General features: G+C 28.8%; 1 protein-coding gene across 4 annotated transcripts in view; it reads right to left on the bottom strand.

Annotated features, from left to right (window-relative positions):
• Window positions 1-797: 797 nt before the first annotated feature.
• LOC143231045 (protein zer-1 homolog) overlaps window positions 798-25711 on the bottom strand; it is a 43963-nt gene continuing 19049 nt past the window's right edge. For all 4 annotated transcript variants that reach the window (XM_076465545.1, XM_076465548.1, XM_076465547.1 and 1 more), the window contains 14 exons: window positions 25251-25389; window positions 24408-24610; window positions 21759-21821; window positions 20224-20278; window positions 18539-18592; window positions 18184-18345; window positions 16036-16126; window positions 13604-13674; window positions 11930-11977; window positions 10697-10764; window positions 8967-9164; window positions 8057-8154; window positions 7551-7677; window positions 798-5655 (listed from right to left, as the gene is read on the bottom strand). In XM_076465545.1, the coding sequence (XP_076321660.1) occupies window positions 5607-5655; window positions 7551-7677; window positions 8057-8154; window positions 8967-9164; window positions 10697-10764; window positions 11930-11977; window positions 13604-13674; window positions 16036-16126; window positions 18184-18345; window positions 18539-18592; window positions 20224-20278; window positions 21759-21821; window positions 24408-24610; window positions 25251-25389 (1426 nt within the window). In that variant the 3' untranslated portion in view covers window positions 798-5606. The remainder of the gene's footprint in view (window positions 5656-7550; window positions 7678-8056; window positions 8155-8966; window positions 9165-10696; window positions 10765-11929; window positions 11978-13603; window positions 13675-16035; window positions 16127-18183; window positions 18346-18538; window positions 18593-20223; window positions 20279-21758; window positions 21822-24407; window positions 24611-25250; window positions 25390-25711) is intronic.

Below are 25711 nucleotides of genomic sequence, written 5' to 3'. Positions count from 1 at the left end.
GAGATTTTCGACTGAGATACAAATCCTTTTCACGTATCAGCTCCCAAATATAGTCTCCCATCACGTTTTCATTATACACTCCCAGGTCACAAAAGCAAAGTTTAAAGAGAAAAATAAGTCTTTTCCATTTACTTTAGGCATAAGCAATTGGGAAATAACACTTTCTGTCCAGAAACAAGAAAAAGTAAACATTTTGTTACACAGTGTAATACATTGCATCAACAACGAAGTATGATTAGATTGTTTTTTTTTTAACATTGTTGTATGTCTCATAATAACATACTGTTACACATTTTTGCAGTAAATATTTAGTATAATATTTACTTGTTACAATTAAATGTGAAACAAATTCTGACAATATCTTAGCTATTTTCACTTCATTCTATCATAATATAAACAGATAAAAGTTCTTTCAACAGAAACATGTAAAATAAAAATTAGTTTAAACTTTTATTTTTATAAAATATTATAAACTGAGATATAAGTCAACTCCATTTTCTAACAATATATGGTTTTTGCGTGCGTGCGTACACAAACCTGGTCAATTACAAAGGAAATTTTTGGTTTTTAAATGAAAATTAATTTCAAGTGGACCAATTAATTTGTTCCGTTTTTTCTTCTAATGTCAAAGTTTATAAAAACTATGCAGATATGCTTGGTCAGTCTAATATAAACTGTGATTAAAATGACTGAAATTATACAAACTAGGTACATGTATTTTTAATATAAATACATTTGATCTATGCTCTACAAAGAGAGAAAAAGTGACTTAGAATTTACAAGAATAACAAATAAAATATTTGAGATGTGTTTTATTGAGAATATTACAGAAAAGTGCAAAACTACATAGTTTACAATTCTCAACTTAACCCACGCTTGTTTGTGTGCTGAAGCTAACATCAGGCTTAGTTCCCTAACAATCTGTATTGGTAAAGTGTTAGATGAATGTCGACATTTCATTTCAGCAGAATAAGATAAAATGTGACCTCTTTTTAAAAACAAAGGAAAGAAGGAAAAACAAGAACACTACTGAATGATAAGGGCACAAAAATGACCACTAATCCATATGAACTATGTGGTTTAATTACAATACTAGTGGCCACAAATATCAATTAGTAGTTTATAAGATACGTCAGAACAATATCACCTATTAAAAGGAGTTGAAACACAAAGATAGCATTTAGAGTTCCATACTGTTCTCTTTCTCTAATTATTTCAATATTACTTCATACTGCTATATTACATGTAACAAGTTGTTCAACACAACTTAAAGCTTACAAAAAAAAACACTTTACTATTACATTAAGATATATTAAAAACACACCCAAAAACATTTACATGTTTTTTTCTAGAAGAGCAAACATCTTTGTCAATGACTTCAATTTAGTTATCACAGAGCATATTTAGTATAAATCACACCATTGCCAAAGCCAAAAAACAAGAACAACTTTATAGGGAAAAATGATTATTTTAGTCAATTTAGCTATGTAAGTACACAGAACACATCCACAGTATGAAAGAAAGTATTAACAAACAGTAATAAAAAACAAACAATTTATAAACACTAACTTACATATACGATTATTTCAGAAATAAAAACGACATTGTGTTACTGATGTGACTGCAATCTATAAGTAATAATCAATAGTATGTTGGAGCTACTATGATCACACAGGTTATCAGCTTAGAGCAAGAGACAAGAAATACTATACTTAAGTGTGTTATTACCCAGGCAGAGTTTGGTGACACCGTAATCAGGTTATTAGTTTGGATATAGGTGCTGCTGCCACATTAAATATTTAGTTTGTTTATTTACACTACACCCTAGTAGTTTGTTTTGTTTTGTATCAATTTACATGTAGTGTTTTGTGATAAATTACTTATCAGCTATTTCTTCAGTTTTCTCAAACATAAACTGTGTGATTATTGAAAAATGCAACACAGCTGAAACACCAATTATATTTACATATTGTTACTGCCTTACTCCTACAAACTACAACTTTTAGCTCTTGTTGGTAGTTCAACTATCTGTACTAGTCAGATATGCTGAGTTCAGAAACCTCAATAACCACGCAACATAAAATAAAATAACTAGGTAATAAAATAATTTATGGTAGACAAAACTTAAACAGCTGCACTTAGATGGCATTGTAATAAATGTTAACACACTGACAGTTTCCAGTCAAAAGACTTCAAGTTACACTTTGTCTACTAAATTCCTACACGTGAAATCCTCTGGAAACTGGAACACTGATAATGGCAGTTTCCATGGATTTATATGGTGTAAGAGAATCACTTTTCCAAAATATTTTTATTTTTTTCTGTGCTCTGTCTTCTCCACTGTCTTTAAACAAAAATTATTTTTTAGAAGTTGAAACTAATGAACAGTAAAATCCTCATTTCGTTTTTACGTTTCATCTAAAAAATATAAATGTTACAAAACATTGATTTTAACAACTTACACTTTTCATTCTCATCACTAAATTTAAAAGACTGATTTTTGATTTTTTTAAAAAGAGGAAAAATTTTATGTCACCTGAAACAAAGTCATCATAATATGAAATAATTTTGACATGTACCTCTGACACACCACTGTTATTAAATAATTTTGACATGTAACTCTGACACACCACTGTTATTAAATAATTTTGACATGTAACTCTGACATACCACTGTTATTAAATAATTTTGACATGTAACTCTGACATACCACTGTTATTAAATAATTTTGACATGTAACTCTGACACACCACTGTTATTAAATAATTTTGACATGTAACTCTGACACACCACTGTTATTAAATAATTTTGACATGTAACTCTGACATACCACTGTTATTAAATAATTTTGACATGTAACTCTGACATACCACTGTTATTAAATAATTTTGACATGTAACTCTGACATACCACTGTTATTAAATAATTTTGACATGTAACTCTGACACACCACTGTTATTAAATAATTTTGACATGTAACTCTGACATACCACTGTTATTAAATAATTTTGACATGTAACTCTGACATACCACTGTTATTAAATAATTTTGACATGTAACTCTGACACACCACTGTTATTTGAGAGTTTTATAAATGTTAAAGTGGGATAAGTTGAATTTCAAAAGAAATTCTCAGTAAAATCTCTATTTCCTAGTTTTCAGCTCTAACATTTCCAACAGAGATTGAGTTTCCTTATCTGTTTCCTTTAACAAGATTAATTGTTAATCCTGAAACTCATAGTCCAGACCAACAATGTTGATTTAAAACATTCTTAAACATATTTTTGCTAAAACCCAAATAATATTATTAATAACCTTTAACTAATGCACTGTAATAATTTTATTTATAAAGTATTAAAATGTTTCTAAAACAAACTCACAGACTTTGTAAATTAAATTCTAAACATGAATGCAATAAATTCTTAACAAAATGGAAAATCAAAATCTCTTAGGTCAAACTTATATCTCACATAAAAGAAAATTCAAAACAAAATATTTTTATTCCATATCAGATACTATAAAATGCTGAGAAAAATAAACACTTCATTACAGTTTTATCATTTGTAACAACCAAACAATTTCTAATACCAAACTATATATCTTGTTATTAAATAATGAAGCACAGTAATAAAAGTCTAAACAAAATAGTATTCAGCCATTTCATTTACCAACAAAAACAATTCAGTTTCATGTAGTTTGAACAACAGCATATTTCATAATGTTATATTAATGTAAAGAGTTAAAATGTATTCTAAATCTTTAGTAACATGCATGTTAAAATTAAGCACCTCCAATACCAAACACAAATTTTTTTTTATGATCAAGAGATAATTATGTATATTTATATATTAATATATGAAAAGTACCAAAAGGAGTCTTGCCATAGCAAATTAAGTTTGAATTTTAAACACAAATATATTAAAATTATCTTATACAATAAATATACAATTTATCTATAAAAAAAGTATAATTTTGTGTTTATATGATATTAATGTTAAAACTCATTATAATTGAGATTTATTTTTACATTACAAAAATATCTATTCAAACAACTTATTAACTTTAAGGAATTAAAAGTTTGTCATTTCAGTTTATAATTCTAAGTAATGAGAATATAGTTTGTACTAACATAATTACACAGTTCTGAGTTCAAGTGATTAGAATATAATCTGTTATTATGTCAAAATTACACAGGTTTGAGTTTTTAACTAATGAGATTGGTCTATTGTGACATTAAACTTTCACGTATTCAGAGACAGTCATTTTTAATAAAAGTAAACAGCATATGCTGCAAAACACTAACATGCTGCAGCCTGTCATCATAACAAACTTGTGTGTGTTTAGGATGTATAAGGTGTTCCTAAACCACAAAATGTTATAGGTTTAAATAAACAAAGAATAAAAACTAGTTTCCTTTAATGTTTTTCTGCAAGTTAGAGGTAAATGACTGTTTTATTTAAATACAATCTTAACATAGTAAATCGTTTTAATGTATCTCAAAAAACTCCAAAACAAAATAACACAAATATGAAAATATCTGTATGTATTCAGAGTTTATTTTCTGTAGCAAAAAAACCAAAAACAACAACTATTTTTATAAGAAAAGTTTTAACAACATTAATATACAAAGGAAACAACTTGTACTTACTTCAGTGAGTTTTTTTTTAATGGAATATTAATTTAGTAGCCCACATGCATGGATCATGTAAAAAAAAACAACAACTCACAATATGCAAAGTAATGGAAATACTTTTACTTTTGTGTCCAAGTACTTTAACATTTTGAGTCAGATCTCATTACAATGGATAAAATAACTGAAAAATGTTTAATAATATCCAAATTCAAGTTGAAGGAAGCATTCAAGTATATTTATTCGTGCGCTAGCTTCAGTTATAACATGTTTAATGTAAATTAGTTTTGATTCTTGCAACATAGCCAGCAGAACTTTTAATGATTTTACTTCAAGCTCCAATGAAATGCACTATATGTATGTATGTATGTATGTATGTATGTATGTATGTATGTATGTATGTAACTGAAGTTTTCTTATCATACAGTACATCTATAGCACATATGCTTTTATCATTCCATGACACACAAGCATTTGAAATTGACTTTTACTGACACAAATATCTTTTTGAATTCAAGTACAAAGCCAGAAAAAAACCAAAAAACATACACATGCACAAATAAAGCATATACAATTAATGCATATAGGAAAAAGTTATCTAAATAAGACATGGCTAACCAGGTTGCAGTTCAGAAAATATGGAAAACATATCATTCTTCAGCATGTACAAATTCTAAAAGATAAAAACTTAACAGATACCTAACACCAATACAAGACATAAAATGGTAGCCTGTACACCTAAGAAATCTAAAGAATTTCAAGCATGTGTGAAAAGCACTATACAAAATGAAATGTACACAACTGCAAGAATTTTGAACTCTTCAAACATTGAACCTTATGCACGAATAAACCCACTGGTAAAAGTTTAGCAGCAATCAAACCAAGTACACTTAGACTACTATTTTATGTTATTTATTAAGTCCCAAGAGTTATTTTTCTCTGTATACATCACTAAAACAAACCTAGTCATTACACATCAGCTTTCTTCATTATTGATTTCTTCTGTTTGGCCACTCTCTTTAAAACTGAAACATACATATATAAAAATAGAATTTAAAATATCACACTTCTATTGATACTACTGAAATACAAAGACACACTTGTAAACATTTAAATTATTGGTCAAATCAGAATTTTAATAAGCAAAATTAACCATTATGTTCTCATGGCACAGAACCAAATTAGATGATTTTTTAAAGAGTTAAAACAATGTTGGGAAAAGTTGTAGTTAACATCACAACAAACATATATGAACAACAATATTAAAGGTGAATTCAGACCAAGTCCAAATATGTATGGTTTTTATCAACCTCAAACAAGGTGTAAAAATGTATCTTAATCTTAGCACATAATTATACGATTTAAAAATGTCATTTAATTTAATTTTAAATTAGAACTGTTCCAAAAATGTATCTTAATCCTAGCACATAATTATAGCAATTTAAAAATGTCATTTAACTTTAAATTAGAACTGTTCCAAAAATGTACCTTAATCTTAGCACGTAATTATATCAATTTAAAAATGTCATTTAATTTAATTTAAATTAGAACTGTTCCAAAAATGTATCTTAATCCTAGCACATAATTATCGCAATTTAAAAATGTCATTTAACTTTAAATTAGAACTGTTCCAAAAATGTACCTTAATCTTAGCCCATAATTATATCAATTTAAAAATGTCATTTAATTTAATTTGAAATTAGAACTGTTCCAAAAATGTACCTTAATCTTAGCCGATAATTATATCAATTTAAAAATGTCATTTAATTTAATTTGAAATTATAACTGTTCCAAAAATGTACCTTAATCTTAGCACATAATTATATCAATTTAAAAATGTCATTTAATTTTAAATTAGAACTGTTTCAAAAATGTATCTTAATCTTAGCACATAATTATACAATTTTTTTTTTTTTGTTTGTTTGGGAATTTTGCACAAAGCTACTCGAGGGCTATCTGTGCTAGCCGTCCCTAATTTAGCAGTGTAAGACTAGAGGGAAGGCAGCTAGTCATCACCACCCACCGCCAACTCTTGGGTTACTCTTTTACCAATGAATAGTGGGATTGACTGTCACATTATACACCCCCATGGCTGGGAGGGCGAGCATGTTTAGAGCGACGCGGGCGTGAACTCGCGACCCTCGGATTACGAGTCGCACGCCTTACGAGCTAGGCCATGCCGGGCCTATTATACAATTTAAAATGTCATTTAATTTACTTTAAATTAGAACTGTTCCAAAAATGTATCTTAATCTTAGCACGTAATCATACAATTTAAAAATTATATTTAATTTAATTTTAAATTAGAACTGTTCCATCTGTTTGTAAAACTACACTTTATCCACTTCAAAATTTCTCAAAATTGCCTTTAATTTCTTTAAGATTTTGGAGAAGTATCCGTGTAATATCTTGAGATTGAGAAAATACTCTTTCACTGCTTCAAACTTTTGTAACAGCACTCTGTGAACTGCTAAAAGATTTTGTAAGTCATCCTCAACCATTCCTATATTTCATGAAATTATGCTTTCACTGCTTTATGACTTTGTGGAAAAGTACACAGTGCTTTAGTAGTTTCATTCTAACTTTGAGAAAAGACCTTTTACAATTCATTATTATTAATTATTCAACAGTATTAGACATCCTAATTCTTGTAAATTAACTCAATCTGTCAAAAGTTACAGGACACTTAACTATCTGTTACAATTTTAAATCTTGCACAAGTTGCAGGTAGAAACCACTAGTTATATTTCACTTACAATTTCTGTATTAAGTAAGCCAAGAATACATTAACTGTATGGAAAGAAATTAAACAGCATTTCGTAAATCCTGTGAAGCAATTATATTAAACAGAAAATAATGTAATGATTCTAAGCTTCCATTATATATAGTTCTAGCACACTGACTGACTTTACATACATACCTTCTACACTGTTGTATAACCATACATGCAAGCTCCTTTATTCGAAGGTAGACACCAGGTTTATGAAGTAATTTTTCCAACAATTCAATGCCACCTTCACTCTTAAGCAACAAGCAGTATTTTTCAGCTAAGTATAACAAAAGTTATTAGATTAAGAATATAACACAAACCCTTTCTTAAATATTATTTTGTTTTAAAAACCAAAACTGATATAAGTAAAAATAAAATAATTTCACATGAGGCATAACTTACCAAAACTCAATATATTTCTGATAATGCATATACATATAAATTACAACTTCAACTTTATATCTGTTGCAGAATTGGTTGATTCACGGTCTCCGATCAGCTAATTTATGTTTCTTTTAAACAAAATTAAACAAATGAAAGTCTACTTATCATCAGCCTATAAAACAATAATACAATTGCAGTGTCAAAGTTTAAATCAGAGAATGCAATGCTCTCAATCTGTGAAGTTTCTCAAAAGAGTGAAAAAACATACTTACAATACACTTTTGTTAGGTTTGCAAGAGCCCAAACAGCCCAGTGCTGAGCCTCTGGAGTGTGATCTATGTGTAATAAACGCAGGATGGGTTCAAATGATCTGAAAAAAAAAATTACTTTTACCTTAATCTTAGAAAAGACAGAACCTCACAAAACTATATAAAAAGGTAAAGAGAAAAAAGTTCATGTTAAAAACAGAAGCCAATGGTACCTAGATACCAAAACTATAATTGATGGATTATTTTATTTTTCTCAAAGGTTAAGTTTTCAGCAGTTTTCTGATTCTGATGAAAGACAATTAATGAAAAAGAAATCTGAATTACAGGCCTTCCTCAAAGTGTTCTGTAATATTAATTAATTATAAATCAAACCTTAAATACTAAAATGTTTTTCTGCAATCTGTTATCCTACAGTGTGAATTTTATATCGTTACTCTTTGCAAAATTTCTTTTAAATGAGGAATGTACAATAAACTTATCTAGATGCTGCAATTAGATATTTTCAGTTCATGTATTTTCATCTGACATTCAGTATACATGCAGTATTCTGCCCCAAGTGAAAGTCAATAGTACCAATTATTATTTAGAACTACACCAAATTATTATCATATTTATAAGTGAATACATAGTCAATGTGTGTAAAGAAATATCTATATATTGTGAATCTAACACCCTAACCACCAGGCCATGCCAGGTCTATCTATGTTTAAAAAGTTAGAAATTATTAGGAGGTTCATGATAACAAATTAAAAGAAATAAATACATATACAAGGATTATTTCAAAGATTATTTTAATTAATAACAAATCTAAAGCCCTGCAGCAAGACTTAGCTTAAAATACACTAATAGGTTTGATCAAAAATACGCAAAAAACAATCACAATTTACTCATAAACAAATAACATTCAGCTTGCCTATAATTTATTCTTCGTGTGCTATTTAAGTCCCATCTTTCAATGGCCTTAACCATTGCTTTCAAAACATCATCTCGTTGAAGTATGGTTACAGATGACTCATTCCAGGCTTCTACTCCATCAGAAGCAATATGGGAAAGTATCCCTGCAGCATTGTAGCTGACTTCAATACCATCACTTTTACTATCTAGTAATGTACTGAAAGAGAAAGATAAACTACTGATAATAACTCCAGTTTAACTTTTAATGTTGATAATCATAACCAATTACAAATAAAAGTTACTGATGTATTAATCACCCAAATCTTTTGTGTGTGTCTAATATATATAGATAGATATAAATTTAATTTATATTGTGAAATTTATCAAACATTATAGAGGACTAAATGAATTTTCTGCACATACACAGCATTTATAGTTACAAATAATGAAATGGCATATATATTTCTTTTGTGCTTTCTAGCCTCAGTTCTACACAATGGGCTTAACATATCAATAAGAAAGCTTCATTTTATACACCATGTAGTTATTATTCTCAGTTATAAGTTGTAAAAAATATATATATATAGACACAGGTTCACAAAGCTTCAGCGATGTGGCCTGAGACCTGAATTTTCATAATGGTGTCAGGTCATAGGAAATAATTATGATTCTTTTAAACAATCTTGATCAAAGTCAATTTATATAATAAATACACCTTGTTTCAACAAATAATAAATTATTTTGTATTATATGTGTTTTCTGAAGACATCAAACTTAAAAATAATATTCAATAACACAAGGATTTGAATTACTGGAATATTTACTTTTTTTTTTTATCATACTCTCTAAACCTAAGAAGTCATAAACCTAAGTCTTGTCATATAAGAAAACTGCCATAGATTTTAAACAAATATAATTTAACATAAAACATTTATATGAAGAAATCTCAAAAAAGTATAAAAATGTTCTCAGATATGTACAAGTTATAACTTACAACATTTCTATAAAAAACCAAAAATTACTTTTCACACCATTTTACTCACTTTTAATTTTGTAAGTAATGCATACAATATGCTCTACACAATGGTTTTTATAATTTTTTTGTAACTATTTTTAAAGCTATTCTTCATTAATTGCTGTTCCTATCCTTTTATAACCTCACAGAATGTAGTATGAAAAGAAGTAGGTAATAATAAATCAAGAGAGAAGCAAGCCTTTGTTAACTGTATTTTCAATGGATAACAATTTTTGGATAAGTTAATAAATTCTAAAGATTTCTTTTCATTTGTTTTTGAATTTCACGTAAGGTTACACAAGGGCTGTCTGTGCCAGCCATCCTTAATTTAACAGTGTATGTGTTAGTCATCACCAGCCACTGCCAACTCTTGGGTTACTCTTTTATCAACAAACAGTGAGATTGACTAACATTATAAAACCCCCATGCTAAAACAGCAAGTATGTTTGTTGTTACAGGGATTCAAACCCATGACTCTCAGATTACAAGTCGAGTGCTCTAACCACCTGGCCATACTCACTGGTTGCAACAGAGTTAGTACTAGAAAAACAAAGTCTCATATCTAATAATTTAGAAAGTAAACCTAAGATGTTTTTGATTTCTTAAAACCTTGGGTAATAAACAATATACCCAGTAACAGTGTTTTTACTAATGTCTGTTATTCTTTTAATACAAATATCTATAATAAAAAAGAAGGATTCTTTTATTTGAAAATAAAATGTGTAATGACTCACCTAAAGACCTGTAGATATTCTTCTGTCATAAGTCTTGGCCGCAAATACTTTACTTCTGCCACGTTTCCCTGTCAAAAAGATATGAAAAACATTCCTAAACTTGTTTTAGAGAAACAAAATGTTAAAGAAAAATCTTTGCCCTGTATATACTATATACAGTAACAGCCATATTCAATAAACAATTCAGTATTCAAATATGTTGACAAAGTCCACCTTTGGATCTTATTAGCTGCAACATCTTATCATATAGTAACCCAGCTTTTCGATCTCCATAGTACTCTATCAATTGAATAAAATAGTTAACCCACTAGCCTTTTAGTAAAGCACTTATTAACAAGTCAAACTATCAAACTGAAAACCTTTTTTTTACAATAAAACAAAACTACTTCATTAAGTTTGGAAGTAAAAAGTTGTTAATGTTAAAATAAATTAATCAAGTGAGACTAAAGGACAATTCAACTCATTTTTAAAACCCTCAGACAGAATGATAAAACTTTCTGAAACAATAAGACCATAAATGATCTAAAAACCACATGTATAAAACATCTATTAAAATCAAAAGAAATACAACACTAAAAACATCACATAATACACTGTATTCTTTTCAGTTGTAAATAAAGAACTCATGAATGAAAGCAGATAAAATAACGTGTCAACCACTTAACATCTGCAATATCCAATGTCATTGAGCTCTTTCTTCCAATACCAGGGTTCATCAGGCTTGCTAGGATATTACACATACAGTGCTAGAAATTGTTATATTGATTTCTCCTATTTAATAATTAGCTTCAAACTGTGCTTGAACTGGCAAAAACTTTTTAACACCCAATCATGTTTCCAGGTGAAAATAGCAAATTACTTGGAATAAAATATTCAAAACTGAAACTTAACTAATCAACCAGAAAACAAAGTTATTTATAGACTACAAAAGCAGATGTATTATCATGACTACTCTGCCTAAACAATCCATCAAAAAATACAGATATATTACTAATTATTACTTCACCATAATTTTAAAACAACAGTCATGGGGAGGTTAAGTATTTTGTCCCACATAAAAAAAGAAACTGTACTACATGAGTTTCTAAACTGTAGTCAGTGTCAAAAAAAAAAGTATATAAGTGTTCTTCCCACAAAGAAATATTAATACAATATGACTGTTAAACAATGTATGTTTATGACAGTAACAGCCTCAATAAAAAAAGCTAAGCTTTTAAATACCAATCAACTTACCAATAGCCCCATCATGTTACGAAGCAGTTCAGCCTTGAGAGGAAATGTCTAAAAAATAAACATAAAAAAGAGACTGACATTTCTTCTTTTACAAAATTCATTTTAACATGTTAAACTTTTCTTGTCTTTTTAATATTTTCTCTGTGTATCCTTATATACAACTAATGTAAATAATAAAGTTTTCGATGTTATTTTCTTTACTATAAACATTTATATACATGTTTAAATTTCCATAAGATAGAATTTTACCAAGTGCACTGGTTTGGTTGATACTAATTACCTTGAACAATATTTCTTCACTCTTTTAAACTAGTATGTCAGCTATTTATGTCAAGGATGTACAGCAATTAGTACAACAAACATTTAAAACCTGAACAAAGTTACATAAAATTTATATTTCACATAAAAGCACTGATGTATTCTTATATAGAAATAGGTATATGAAATAGGAATAAACTGCAGTCTAACAATATTCTAACCACTTCACTACTGTGGCATAATTATAATTTTATTGTTGGTTCTTTTTGTTTGAATATCTGATACTCTTAAACATTAAGTTTTGAAAAAGTTTCAGTTTCTCCTGAACAGAATAAAAGGCTTTCACATTAACATTATTTCTAATAAACAGTTAGTAATTTTACAACATCAGAAAATGCAATTTATATTATGAGAAACTGACATCTTTATTTTACAATGAATTACATTGCAGAAAAACTATCACTGAATACTAGAAATAGCATGTTTTGATGCACTGCAAAAGATGTTTGTAAAGATGTTTCCATTATAAATTAAACTTTTTAAAGTTATCTTGCTTTGATTATTTTTTCATAAGTTTGTTTGTTTTTTAGTTTCATGCAAACTACGAGAGCTATCTGCACTAGCCATCCCTAATTTAGCAGTGTAAGACTAGAGGGAAGGCAGCTAGTCATCATCACCCACTGCCAACTCTTGGGCTACTCTTTTACCAACAAATAGTGGAATTGGCTGTTACATTATAATGCCACCATGGCTATGTTGGGCTTTTCATGACAGACTAATCTATAATAAACAATCACATTATGCTTAAAATAATTGTGTGAATGGCTAACATGAGATGTGTCCATCATGTATCTACTACTACAAAGAGAAGTGTGCAGAAATGTGTGGAATGGGATGATAGAAATGTATTTTCATGTTTCAAGAAGCAGCAAGATTCACAGGCTGCAAGTCAGTTAAATCAGTATGACAATTGAAAAGAACATTAGAAAATGCTTAGAATACTTTAATATACCTACAGATAGTTGATAATACAGGTCATCAAAAGGTTGATATTTTAATTTTCAGAATATTTCACAGTGAGATAGGACCACCTTATAAATCACAGAATCCAGCATTAATACTAGATTAATTATTTTTTAGTTTGTGTTACTTTTTTCTATTCCATAGATACAAAGATGTTACAACTAATAGATTTATATATTCAGATCATATTAAATTTTCATCAGACACATACATCTACACAAACCACACATTTTTCCCAAATATTTCACTTTAAACACACAGTACCCAGTGGTCTTTTTTAAGTATGAAATCTTATTAACTTGTGAGACACCTCCTGTTTTTACAACATATCTTTCTGTGAAATTATAAAGTACTTCTTATTTATACAACACAAAATACTGGTATACAGCTTACCTGCAAGCACTTTAAGAAAAGTTCCATCCCTCTACCATCCAAAAATCTTTCACAGTTGACAGGTGTTTCATCTAAACATTAAACATCAAAAAAGCTAACTTCAAAAATGATCATGTAGAACAGTCAACTTCAGTTGTTTTCTATATGGTTTGACAGTATTTAAACTTCTAATATCTGGAAATATGTCATATTAACATGCAGCTTAAACATTTCTAAAATATTTTCAAACTGAAATCGTAAGTTATGATTGTACTTCTAAAGTTTGTTGATTCTTTAACAAGACATGTAAAATAGCCTACACCATAAAACTAGCTTCAAGATTGAAATGACTCAGTCAGATCCAAAGTGTTCTCCAGATTTCTTTTCACTTTAGTATCCATCTGGAGCAAACAGTGAGTAATAGCATTCATCTCTTCACTTGTTTATTCTCTACTAGTATTGGAATAAAAGTAACAATAACCAAAGTTTTGTGTAAGTGATCTTTTGTACAGAGCCTATCCATGGTACCAAAAGTACAGAACATTTTGTACATGATGGATTTACTGGTATGTAGTCTTACACTCATAATAAGATCTGTATGGAATATTTAAAACCAGACCAATGTTCTGTTGAAACATGTAGTATGTTCCCCAAATAAAACCACTTCATTAAGCTTATAAAATCACTGAAGAAAGAATAGCATCCACTTCAGTGACTGCAAAAGTCTGGCTAAGGTATTGACACCTTGTTGATAGGACACCTTACAACAGCAAAGAATACATCACATGTTTTTAAAGGGATTTATAGTTACTGCAGGTAACAGCTCTCACAAAGCATTAAATACACAGAAAGTAGAAGAAAAATAAGACAAATAAATACTGCTGTACATTACCAGGATAATGCCCTGATTTCATTATACAGCAAGGAAATACCATCTTTATGTAGGCCAGGTACCAGTAAGGTATGGTTCAGTCAACTAGTCACACATCCAAGCCAACCTGAAAGTTCCTCCAACAGATACAAGTACAAACAAATTATACCACTCACAAACATCTCCATCAGCATCCTTTGCCTTTGGATTGCTCAAACAGGCCTTTGGTAGTTATTTTTAATACCCATATGAAGAGGGACAGTGTAATGCACAAAAGGTGCCTACAAAGGAAAATGTAACAGACCATAACCAAACCAGGACCATCACATAGAATATAAACAGTAATGAAAAACGAACTATAAGGACTAAGCTACTTGTATAATTACCAAACAAGAGAAACATCCCTTTCTATACCACAAATACTTGTTCCTATTTTCCTATTGGTGTGCAACTTTGCATACATTTGTATTCTATGAGGACCTATTTTTTGTTTATCAGTCGCTACTGTTCAATAAAATGTTTCCACTAATATCTCACATGCAAAGGCTATGTTTACATGGTTGAGGAAGAAAGTTGTAAAAATGAAACCAAGTTTTGTATTAAAATTATTAGTAAGTTCTTAAATAACTTAATATATTTCACTGAAGACAATTTGATTGTAAAAATTAATAATAGAAATTAGACATTAGACTATTTTAGTTACAATACTAGACTTAAGCTGTTTACTGAAAAGTAAAAATAATTCAAAATATTATATCACTGATTAAATAATAAAGAATAGTGAAATAAAGTTCATTATACTGAGATTTACAGTGACAACTGATGTTTTTGCCGTGATTTTTAATATCAATACTTATCATAGAAACCTTTAATCTGCTAAATAATCTGCATTTCTTATACCTAATGAAGACAGTACATATTTTAACCCATTTCACCAGAAATTCTAAACAACAGTTTTTCTCAGTTGTTGACAATTAAATGTGGAACATTTTCTTACCTTTAAAAATTATTTTATTCTTTACATATAAGTTAATAGGTGCTTGAACCCCTTTTAACAACGTTAAATTGATAAAATAAACATTCACTTTTTTCAATATATATATATAAACTCAGTTGAGAAAAAGTTTTTTTAGTAAAACTAGATAAAACAAAACACCTTTCCAAAATAGGTTTATCCTTACAGATTCATAATCTACAGTTAAACCAAGTTGTTCCTGTGAAATAAACCACAGATCATGGTTTACATGGTTACCAAACAAATTAATTTTGTGATGACAAGAAACCACTTGAAGTAAAAATGTATCTCAAGACAGCAGATATGGGTATTAACACTTTTACTAATAAAGCAGAGTTGACCTAAGAAAGTCGAAACGTTGTTCTATGCTTTATTAATAAAAGTGTTAAAACTGTCCAACTACCAACTGTCCCAAGATACAAATTAATTTTGTATTAATTTTGGTTTAAACATGCAGAACGTGTTTGTAGGCTTGTTTCTTTCAACTTGTACTGATTGTACTCATAATGATTTAAAACATTTCTGTCTATGTTTGTTTCTATACAAGGTTATAACTCAACAAACTACCTGTAATATTCCACATGGTGCTCCAAGCTGTTTCCAAGACCTCATCACAGATCACCCTATTTAGCCGATTTTCAATTAATTGTAGCATTATCTTAAAAAGGACAAAACCATAAGTAACTGTATATATCATATACAGACATGTCTACCTTTATATTCAATTTATACATGTAATTGTTTTTAAAAAATGTTTTAAATGTGCAAAACTTTTCTTCAGATTGATGAAAGTGAATGAAAGCACTAAACCTCACAAACAATAAAGCCTATATTTCATGTTTTACCAATATTAGATATTTGTGTAAAATTTACAAAAAACAGATGCTAAATTCTTTATTTCTCAGTTAAAGAAGTTTAATTATGCAAAGTACATTTACATGTAAAAGAAATATACAATAAAATATACGTACATGACAAAAAAAATGCATATGTATGTATACATATAAATTCCATACAATTCCAATTCCAAATACAATTTTGATACTAGAAAAATGTAAAACATTTGAAAATTATACATCACTGCTTGGGACCTGCAATAAAACATCTTTGTTGACATTCACTTGAAATGTCAAAAATTCCAAACTGTGTTTTCCTCTCTAAAAAACCAAATAAAACATAAAAATTCCATAACTGACCAGATATCTGTTTGAGACATGCACAGAGTAAGCATATTTACACCAAATTCCAAGTAAACTGGTCAAAATTTGGCCAAGAAACCAGACAAAACCCCTAAGATTATGTTTTTGTGTCCCCCAAACTAACTGAAAATGGGTAAATCCAGGATTATTGTATATCATTGTGAGTTGTCTGTGGGAAAGTATCTTTGTACCGAATCACATGTAAATTGGCCAAAATACAGTGAAGTAACTAGCAAAAAAAACACCTAAAATTATGCTTTTTGTGGCATCTTGAGCCTCCAAAAGTTACTAAAATTCAACTATTTTTATCAACATGTGTTACCTGTAAAAATGTATCTTTGTATGAAACTACATGTAGTTGGTTGAAATGAGACTAATAAATAATTAACCCAAACCCCTAAAATTATGCATTTAGCCTTTTAACCCCTAAAATGGCCAAAAATTTGCAAACATTCCTTTATTTGTTTAATGCACAGATATGGAACCTGTAAAAAATATCTTTGTACAAAATGCCATATAAATTGGCAACAAGAAAGTGGAGCAATTGTCATGAAACCCTAAAATTATGTTATTTTTGTCATCACAACCACCTATAATTACTCAACCCACAAGCTTATAATCCCGAATCAAAAGCATCTCATAAATGAAAAGAGGCGGGTAGAGCCAATGTGTATGTGTGTGTGTGTTTTGGAACGCGAGTGATATTTTAGTATATGCAAAAGATAGGAGGTTCTTATTTTATATCCTAGCTTGTCAGTAATGGTATTGTTAGTTTGTTATTATTAAGCACAACTGGCTATTTTGTGCTCTGCTTATCAGGGGTATCAAACCCCAGTTTCTAGAAGCATAAGTCTGCAGATACACCACTGTGCCAATGAGGAGCTCAATACTGGTAAGTTTAGTTCCTAATATAGTAACTACATACTTTGTATTTGGGCATCACAAACACAGAATTTGGACTAATGATGCATTTAACATACCATGCAACACACAAATATTGACATTTAGGTGTTTCTTTTTAATATGTACTTTTATATTATAAAATTACCTATTATATAATACTAAAACTTAAATTATAATACTAAACCTATTGGCATCAATTCATAAAATGGTAGTTCAATAAAATTTTGAATGCAAGTAGACAAACATGATGACATGGCCTTTGACCCACAAGCCATAGTGATAGGGTTAAAGTGAAAGTACAATGTCAAATTGCACGTCTCAAAAAGCCTAATTTTACAGATTCAAAGATAGAGATTTGAAACTATAAAAATTAATTCATGTGAAATAAAAGATTTGATGAAGTAAAAAATTATACCACTTCCAATTTAATTTCACACACATGATTTTGATAAAATGTGAAGTGACACATTCTGCAAAATGTTTCACATAAAACATTTGCTATAAAAAAGATATTTTGTTGTTTAGATCCGACATACTCGAAATCAGCAAAATAAAAGCAATGACACACAGGATAATAATCACAACAATTTATAATATATAGAAACTTTAATACCTGTATTGCTCCTCTATCTCCAACTAATCTCTTCTGGTCACCATCTACTTGACAGGCAAGACTGTTTAATAAATAGATGCTAACTTGCTGAACAAATTCATCCCGATCATCTTGGGACACAATGTAAAGCAAGATATCTACAAGTCTTTCATATTCAAATATCTATTCAGAAAAATCAACAAATCAACAGAATTAATTAAAATATAAACATTTTCGGCTTTAATTCTACTTTTATACTGCACTGTGTGATGTGAAACTTTCAACAACTAAGCACAGTTTACAGTTATATACATGAAGTTTTAATTTCATAATCTGATACTAAAATCTGTTTAAAATAAGCTTTGAAAGTACTTACTACGTCTTGAGGAAATGTAAAATGAATGAAGGTCAAACAGCTATTCCGTAGCATCTGAAAGATAAAACAAGATATTACATATCGAGACAAAATGTACACAAAAGGTGAATTTAAAGTATGTTTTATTTAATATTAAGTTGAATTTTTATTATTACAAAATTGAAAAAAATGTTTTTAATATAACAAATAACTGAAGTCAAACCTGCTGTAATAATCATCTCCTTATAACAATTACATGACTGAGGTTTTTTTTGGTTTTTTTAGTTATCAAAACAGCTCTGGATACATTAAATGATTTTCCCCTGTTTCCATCTGTGATACTAATAAATTAAGTTATAATATCTAAACATTACATAAAAATGATTCTGTAAAATGCACTTTGTTGTTAAGCACATTTTCACCCAGTACTCGTAGTTTTATCAACTGTTGAATCACCTACACAACAGAAGTAAAATTACAGTATTGTGTAATTTGTGCAAAATTATTTTTATTGATTTCTGGAAACTGTATTATATATTTAGGAGAATTTGCTTTGTGGGTTTAGTTTATTTTCTCTCAAACTAAAAAAAAACTTTTACAACATACTTGAAAATGTTTAGCACAGTATATTTATGTAAATTTACAAATATATTTATTCACCTGTCCAGTCTATAAATGACAGGTCATGAACTTTTTCAGGAATGACTTTTATAGATTTATAATTATAAAAATAAACTAAGAAAGAACTGTAAATATTCTTGTATATCCCAACTACATACAAAGCATTCTTAATAACAGTTAACAATAAGAATGCATCCTTTCTTATATCATTCTAAGCACATAATTTAGAAAATTAATGACAATGTAGAAAGTTAAACAATTAAAAAAAATTGACAATTCCTTCAAAGAATATTTAGGAATATTTCACATTTTTCCAAATCAGTGAAGATATTTATTACACTACCAGAAATAAGTTACAAGCCATCCAAATAAAGTCTAATGCTGAAAACAATGCTAAAACAACCTGCTCATGAAAACAATGTTTTATTTAATGTGGATAACATGAGCAGAATTTAACAGTTTAAAAAAAAAAACTAGAAAAAATTTTGTTTAGGATCTTTTGTGGATCATAATTTGTAGCTTCTGCAAATGTTAAAAATATGTAATTAAACTCAGAAAATTTTTACATCACACATGTACTAAGAATAAAATAAAAATAACTATCATTGATGGAATACTTTTCAGTTACTAACAACAATTATACAAGTTATTATGATGTCAACAAGATACACATAAGCAATGAAATAAGCCACTTATTCTAAGTCACAAAGCATTTTTATCTATTAAAAACTTTATTTTATCTTAATGTCACATAACTTGTAATAAAACATTTTTGTGTAACAGCAGTAAGTACACATTAATGTTCACAAGTCCTTTAAAAGAAAAGATGATATATAAATTTCTTCAACTTTTTATCCTGAAACAAGACTCATAGTAAAGAAAGCTTAATTTTATCATGTTTTATAGTAACTCTAAAACACTTAGAAAATCTACAATCTTCCAAATCGAGAGAATATTGACTATATTAAATTACATTATTATATTTCAAGTGGAACCTTAACCATAAGTGTAGACATGTGTTATACATATACTTACATGTTTATTTGAAATATCTGATAAAACTACTTCTGTTTTTTAATACTTACAGTTTTATCACTTCTATGTTTACACATTGCATCTAATAATGTTCTCACAATATTCCTGAAAAACAGTCAAGAAATAAATACATAACATTACTTCTTTATTTTCTACAACATAAAAATATTCTTTGAGATAAAGGGAAAAGAAAAGAAAATCTAAGTTCATCTGCAAAAAGCTCTTTCTAAAATATTTGTCAAATACTTCATGTTATTTGTATTTTATATAAAATAAAGTATATACTGTAGAACACTAGTTAAAATAATTACTTTCATTTCACTGAAGACCTACTGTTTTATAAAAATATAATAATAATCTTGTAATGTAGAAATAATTCTGGTTCAGAATATTTTTCATATTTCATATAAAACACATTTGTCACAATACTATCAGAAACATACTTAAATTGCAAGGTAATTATACCAGATCATACTTTAAAAGGAAAGAATAACAAATCTGCCATATAATCTACAAGAATTTCACATACAGAATTTGTTTTTTAATATCACAAACAAGACATTTCTGAAAATCAGCTAAACAGTTACATTAAATTTGTTTCAACTGGAGGTCTCACTCACTCACTCACACACACACATATATATTACTGACCATCTGATTTATCTTACTAATGTTTTAGTAAAGAACTTGTTCAAACAAATTGTATTAGAGTCAATACACAACAACAGGAAAATCTCTAACAGTAATTAAAAGTCAATGAATTTTAATGAAAATACTTCCATGTAATTCAGAAAAAAATAAAAGAACATCCAGAAGAAGCACAGGCTTTGGTTGAGGAGACATAATTAATAAAGTTTTACAAATGTTTTTATACTGAGTGTAACAGTAACTAAAATCTTGTATGACACATCAAACAAACCAAGAGAACATTTGAATTTACAATGAATGTACAGACAAAACTACATTAAGCAATTATTGAGTAATACGAGATTAGAAGACAGATTACACTACTGGCTGATATACAAGTCAATTAGCTTTCAAGAAATGTGTAAATAAGTATAAAATTATTTGACATCATTCAAGATGTTCTAAAAACATGTAGGTCCAAAATGTTTTGATAAAAATGAAATAGAAATCCTATAACCCAAATGCTTTTAAATGGACCTTTCTTTTTCAGGGGCAAACTGGGAGTGTTAATCACTCTCCAGGTGCTATCTTTATTTCACTTAAACACCTAAGCATATTTTTTTTAAATACACATACATTTAGCCATTTCAAAATTAAAATATCACTAACACCTTCACACACTCCAACCATTGGCTACTTACAACAGTACACAGAGAAATAAACAATTCCCAGAAAACCGGATGACCCTCGTGATGTTACTAAACACCCTCTATATTTATCACTCGTTCAATCATACCACCACTCCCAGTTTGCTCCTGAAGAAGAAAAGTCCACCTTTTGTAAGTGCTCAGGTTATAGGGTTTCTATTTCACTTCTGAAATCATTTAAAATAACCACAGAAAACTTGAAGCAACATTATAGCGACTTGTTATAAAATGTCACAACATGCTTTACTCACCGTTTAATGTTAATGCTAAAATTTGGTTTTTCCTCTCCTTTCACAATGTAGAAGAGTGATGCACTATAAAAATGGATAAAAACACCACCTGAGATTTTTATTTTTACAAAAAAAAAAGAAATTAGAGTCATGTTTATGCAATTCATCATTTAGCATACATTACCTTAAATTTACTCTATATAATAATAATATTAAATTATTTAGGCATACAATTCCTGACTTACTATTAATGCTCATATACAACACATATGTAGGAATCAAATTCAGTTACTGTAAACAAGTTCAATATAATTTCAAGTTTTCCTATTTTAATGAAAGGCTTCCTAAGCCACATGTTAACTAACTTAAAAAAGATGCTTTTTCAAATGGAATGTGGCTAAATGGTTTTCTTTTATTATCAAATTAGTAATTTTAATACTTCAGTGCAAATAGAGTGTGTGTAATAATGCTACATTTTACATTAACAACTATATGAATTCTGATAAATGACAAAATTTAACTTTTAAAAATACAAAATCAAGTACATGTTCTGTAATTCCCAAGTATAAACAAACAAAACTGGGGCAGTATTTGTTTGTCAAATATAACACACACGACGCTGATTTCTCAAAGTCCGTTCCATTAGCTGTGGTTTCGCTAATGTGGTTTTTTATGAATTAAAAAGGCGCATTAACTTTTCATTTACAACTGGAATAAAAACACTTATAGTAAAAAACTAGTCATAAGGTTTTATGGGCTTGCTGTAAAGAATTTTGTTTAAATAAGTTGAAAAAAATTTGAATATAAAAATAAACAAAGATTAATTTACAGTAATGAACAAAACCAAAACAATAACTTTTTCCATCTCAGTTAAATAAGTGTCAAACAAATCCATCTTCAAAGCATTTAATTTCCCAAAGACTACCAGATACTTGCATTGTAATTACATAACATAAATTGCTGTGCAAAACACTGTTTATAACATTTATTAAAGTACATTATATGTACTTAGAATTCAAACTGAATAATTTATTTAGAAAACAAGTTAAATTATTCACACCAGGTAAAGCTAGCCAAAAAAAGAAGAAAAGAGAAGCAAATATTTCTAAACACAAGTACCAATAACTTTTAAAAAACACCAACGCTTCACCATCTGGATCAGGATATGGAGACAGTTACACTGGTCATGTGAAACATTGCTCTTTAGTTTTTGTAGCAATAAAAAATATAAACACAAGGTTCTTGAAACAGAACACATTAGTACCAGCACCACACATATTTTAAACACAATTTACATAAAGATGTGGAAAATAGCAAAGATTTCTCTTGAGTAAATTCAAAAGTGTCTCTACATCAATGGTCATCACCACCTACTAAAGTTTCATTCCTTATCATTAAACTTTAACAGTAAGACTGAAAAACATTTAGTAAGAATTATTAAATTTCACACTAAGTCACAGTTTTGGAATCTTATAGTATATACAAAAGCTAGATAACATATATATGTGTTTATGTGTGCATAGAACCACCTTCAAATCTTTCCACATTAGAACTATTTTCTTTGCAAATATTCATTTATTATAAGACTTAAAAGAGATAATTTAAGCAACAAAAACCAATGCCCGTAAAGAAAACAATATATTATATTCAGAGCACCAATTCATACACTTGAATTAAAAGTGGCATCTAAAACAAATGTTTTCTGTAAATGGATTTCTGATGTTTATAAATGTTTTTGTTACTGGTATCAATGTCAATGTTATTTACACTTCTAAAAACATAACCACTTTAACATCATCTTACAGATGTCAATAATAAGTCATGAGATACTACTTAAAATTAGCATAAAAGTATATAGTAATAACGGTGTACCAGTAAATGTCTCTTTCAAAAATATCATAAGAAAGGAATGATAAAACTTGCAAAAAAAAAATCCAGAGAAGCCACAGCATTTGATATTCTTTGAGGCAGAGGTAGAGTAAATTAACCTGTGAGACCTTAGGAGTGGTCAAATACATCAAGAGTTTGACCTCCTGAGTCCAAAAGTATAATTAGATCTCAAATTGGTCAAGAAATGACAAAGCTACGAGCTAAATGTTTGCACATGAAAAAATAAAAATAAATTCAGAAGTGTTCTATGAGCCATTCTTGAAACAGCAAGTGGTAAAGTTATGTGATTATCATACAAGAAAGCAAACACACATGAAAAACTAAAAAAAATAGCAGATGATTTTATGTAATCAAAAGATAACCTTCTTTATAAGAGTTAGGAACTGAAATTATCTACACTTTGTTTGAAAACAGTTTATAGTTAAATATCTATAGCTTCCATACTTGGCTTTTTAACCACATAATTGTGAGTTGATTGTAGAGAAATCACCATCTAAACAATTACACCTTTCAACCTTGCATATGCAACTAAAACTAGAATAAACATGAATTGTGAACCTTATCCAAGCATATATTGGCTTATGTAGCACTGAAAACATGTTTTTCTATAGGCAAATTACTTTGTATAAATGTAGTGTATTTTAGTGTATCTAAATCTCAAAAAAATCAAGAAGATACGTATACTTCTGTCTTATTATAAGAAAAATAATTGAGTGTAACAATAATTATATTAAATAACACTAGCTTTAAATAAGTTAAAAATGGAATAAAAATTCTTACCTTCCAGCAATTTGGATAGATTTCTCACTTATATATCTCTTCATAGCAATCAATACTACATCTAAAGCTAGTCTTGGATTACTACAAGAACCATAACGAAATATATTAAATAGATCATTCAAGACTTTTTGTAGATACTCAGGTCTGTCATAATACACTTGGGCAGCTGTTAGTATCTGCTCCTCATTAGCATCTCCCGAAATCTACAAAAAAATGTTGATACAGTTATTCTGAGTAAAAACATATTAAAGATACAAGTAACGATGTTAAAATACTAATGCAAAACAAATAGTTTTCTCATATATCTCTCATATATCAAAAATATATCTCATCTGAGTCTTAGTAAACTTGCTTGCAAAATTAAAACAAAAGCACAGCCCACTTGGAATTTTGTTCAGTGTATGTTTTAACAGAAGAAAGATAAAGTGTTATTTCAACAAATGTTGAGTTTCATCTCACAGTTCAATGACATACAATTAGAATATTGTGTCCATATGTTTTCACGTGCAGACCTCTTCCTTTGCTACATCCATTGAAAAAGCATAGAACACACACAAATTAGCAAATGTCATAACACAAATCCTGTAACAATAAGTTTACACAGCAATGCCAAAATACCTCTAATTTGCAATCTTATTAAATATTTGATTAAATCAAACTTTCATTGCTTAGGTCTCGCTTTCTATTTTTTTTAATCATGCAACAATTCCACACTAGAGACTCCAAGTGCACTATAAACACAACCTGATTATTTCACTAAAGAAAATAAAGTGAATATGATTTTTAAATGTTTATATGCATATTAATAAAATCTGTTACTGAACCAAAACTACTGCAACTTACTCTCTTAGCTGGTATGTGGTGTCGAAAACAAGCTTCATGAAGTGTTCCAAAAAGTCCTAAAAACTCCAAAGGATTATTGGACCTTTTTCTCAATCCTGGAATATCACTCAGGGGAACACACACAGTGCTTAGACCTGAGCTGGATAAAGATTAAAAACAAATATACATGTACATACACACACACACATATATATACATACGAACAAAAGATTCTGTAAGATAAATGTAAATTATTTGTATTTAGAAGTAGGCCTAACATTTTTTTCAGAGTGCAAAATATTAATATCTGAAACTCTCCTTCCCAAAGCAAGTAATAAAATCCAGGGAATTCTGGATGATGAGAAACCCACTTGAAATAAAAATGTATCTCAGAATGGCCAGTATGGTTATTAACACTTTTACTGATAAGCAGAAAACAACATTTTGACCTTTTCAGGTCATCGTCAGGTTAACAAAGAAAA

The sequence above is a fragment of the Tachypleus tridentatus genome, chromosome 10 (genome assembly GCF_004210375.1).
Source record: "Tachypleus tridentatus isolate NWPU-2018 chromosome 10, ASM421037v1, whole genome shotgun sequence".
In the NCBI taxonomy this organism is placed as follows: Eukaryota; Metazoa; Arthropoda; class Merostomata; order Xiphosura; family Limulidae; genus Tachypleus; species Tachypleus tridentatus.
This window is presented reverse-complemented; position numbering and strand designations above follow the sequence as displayed.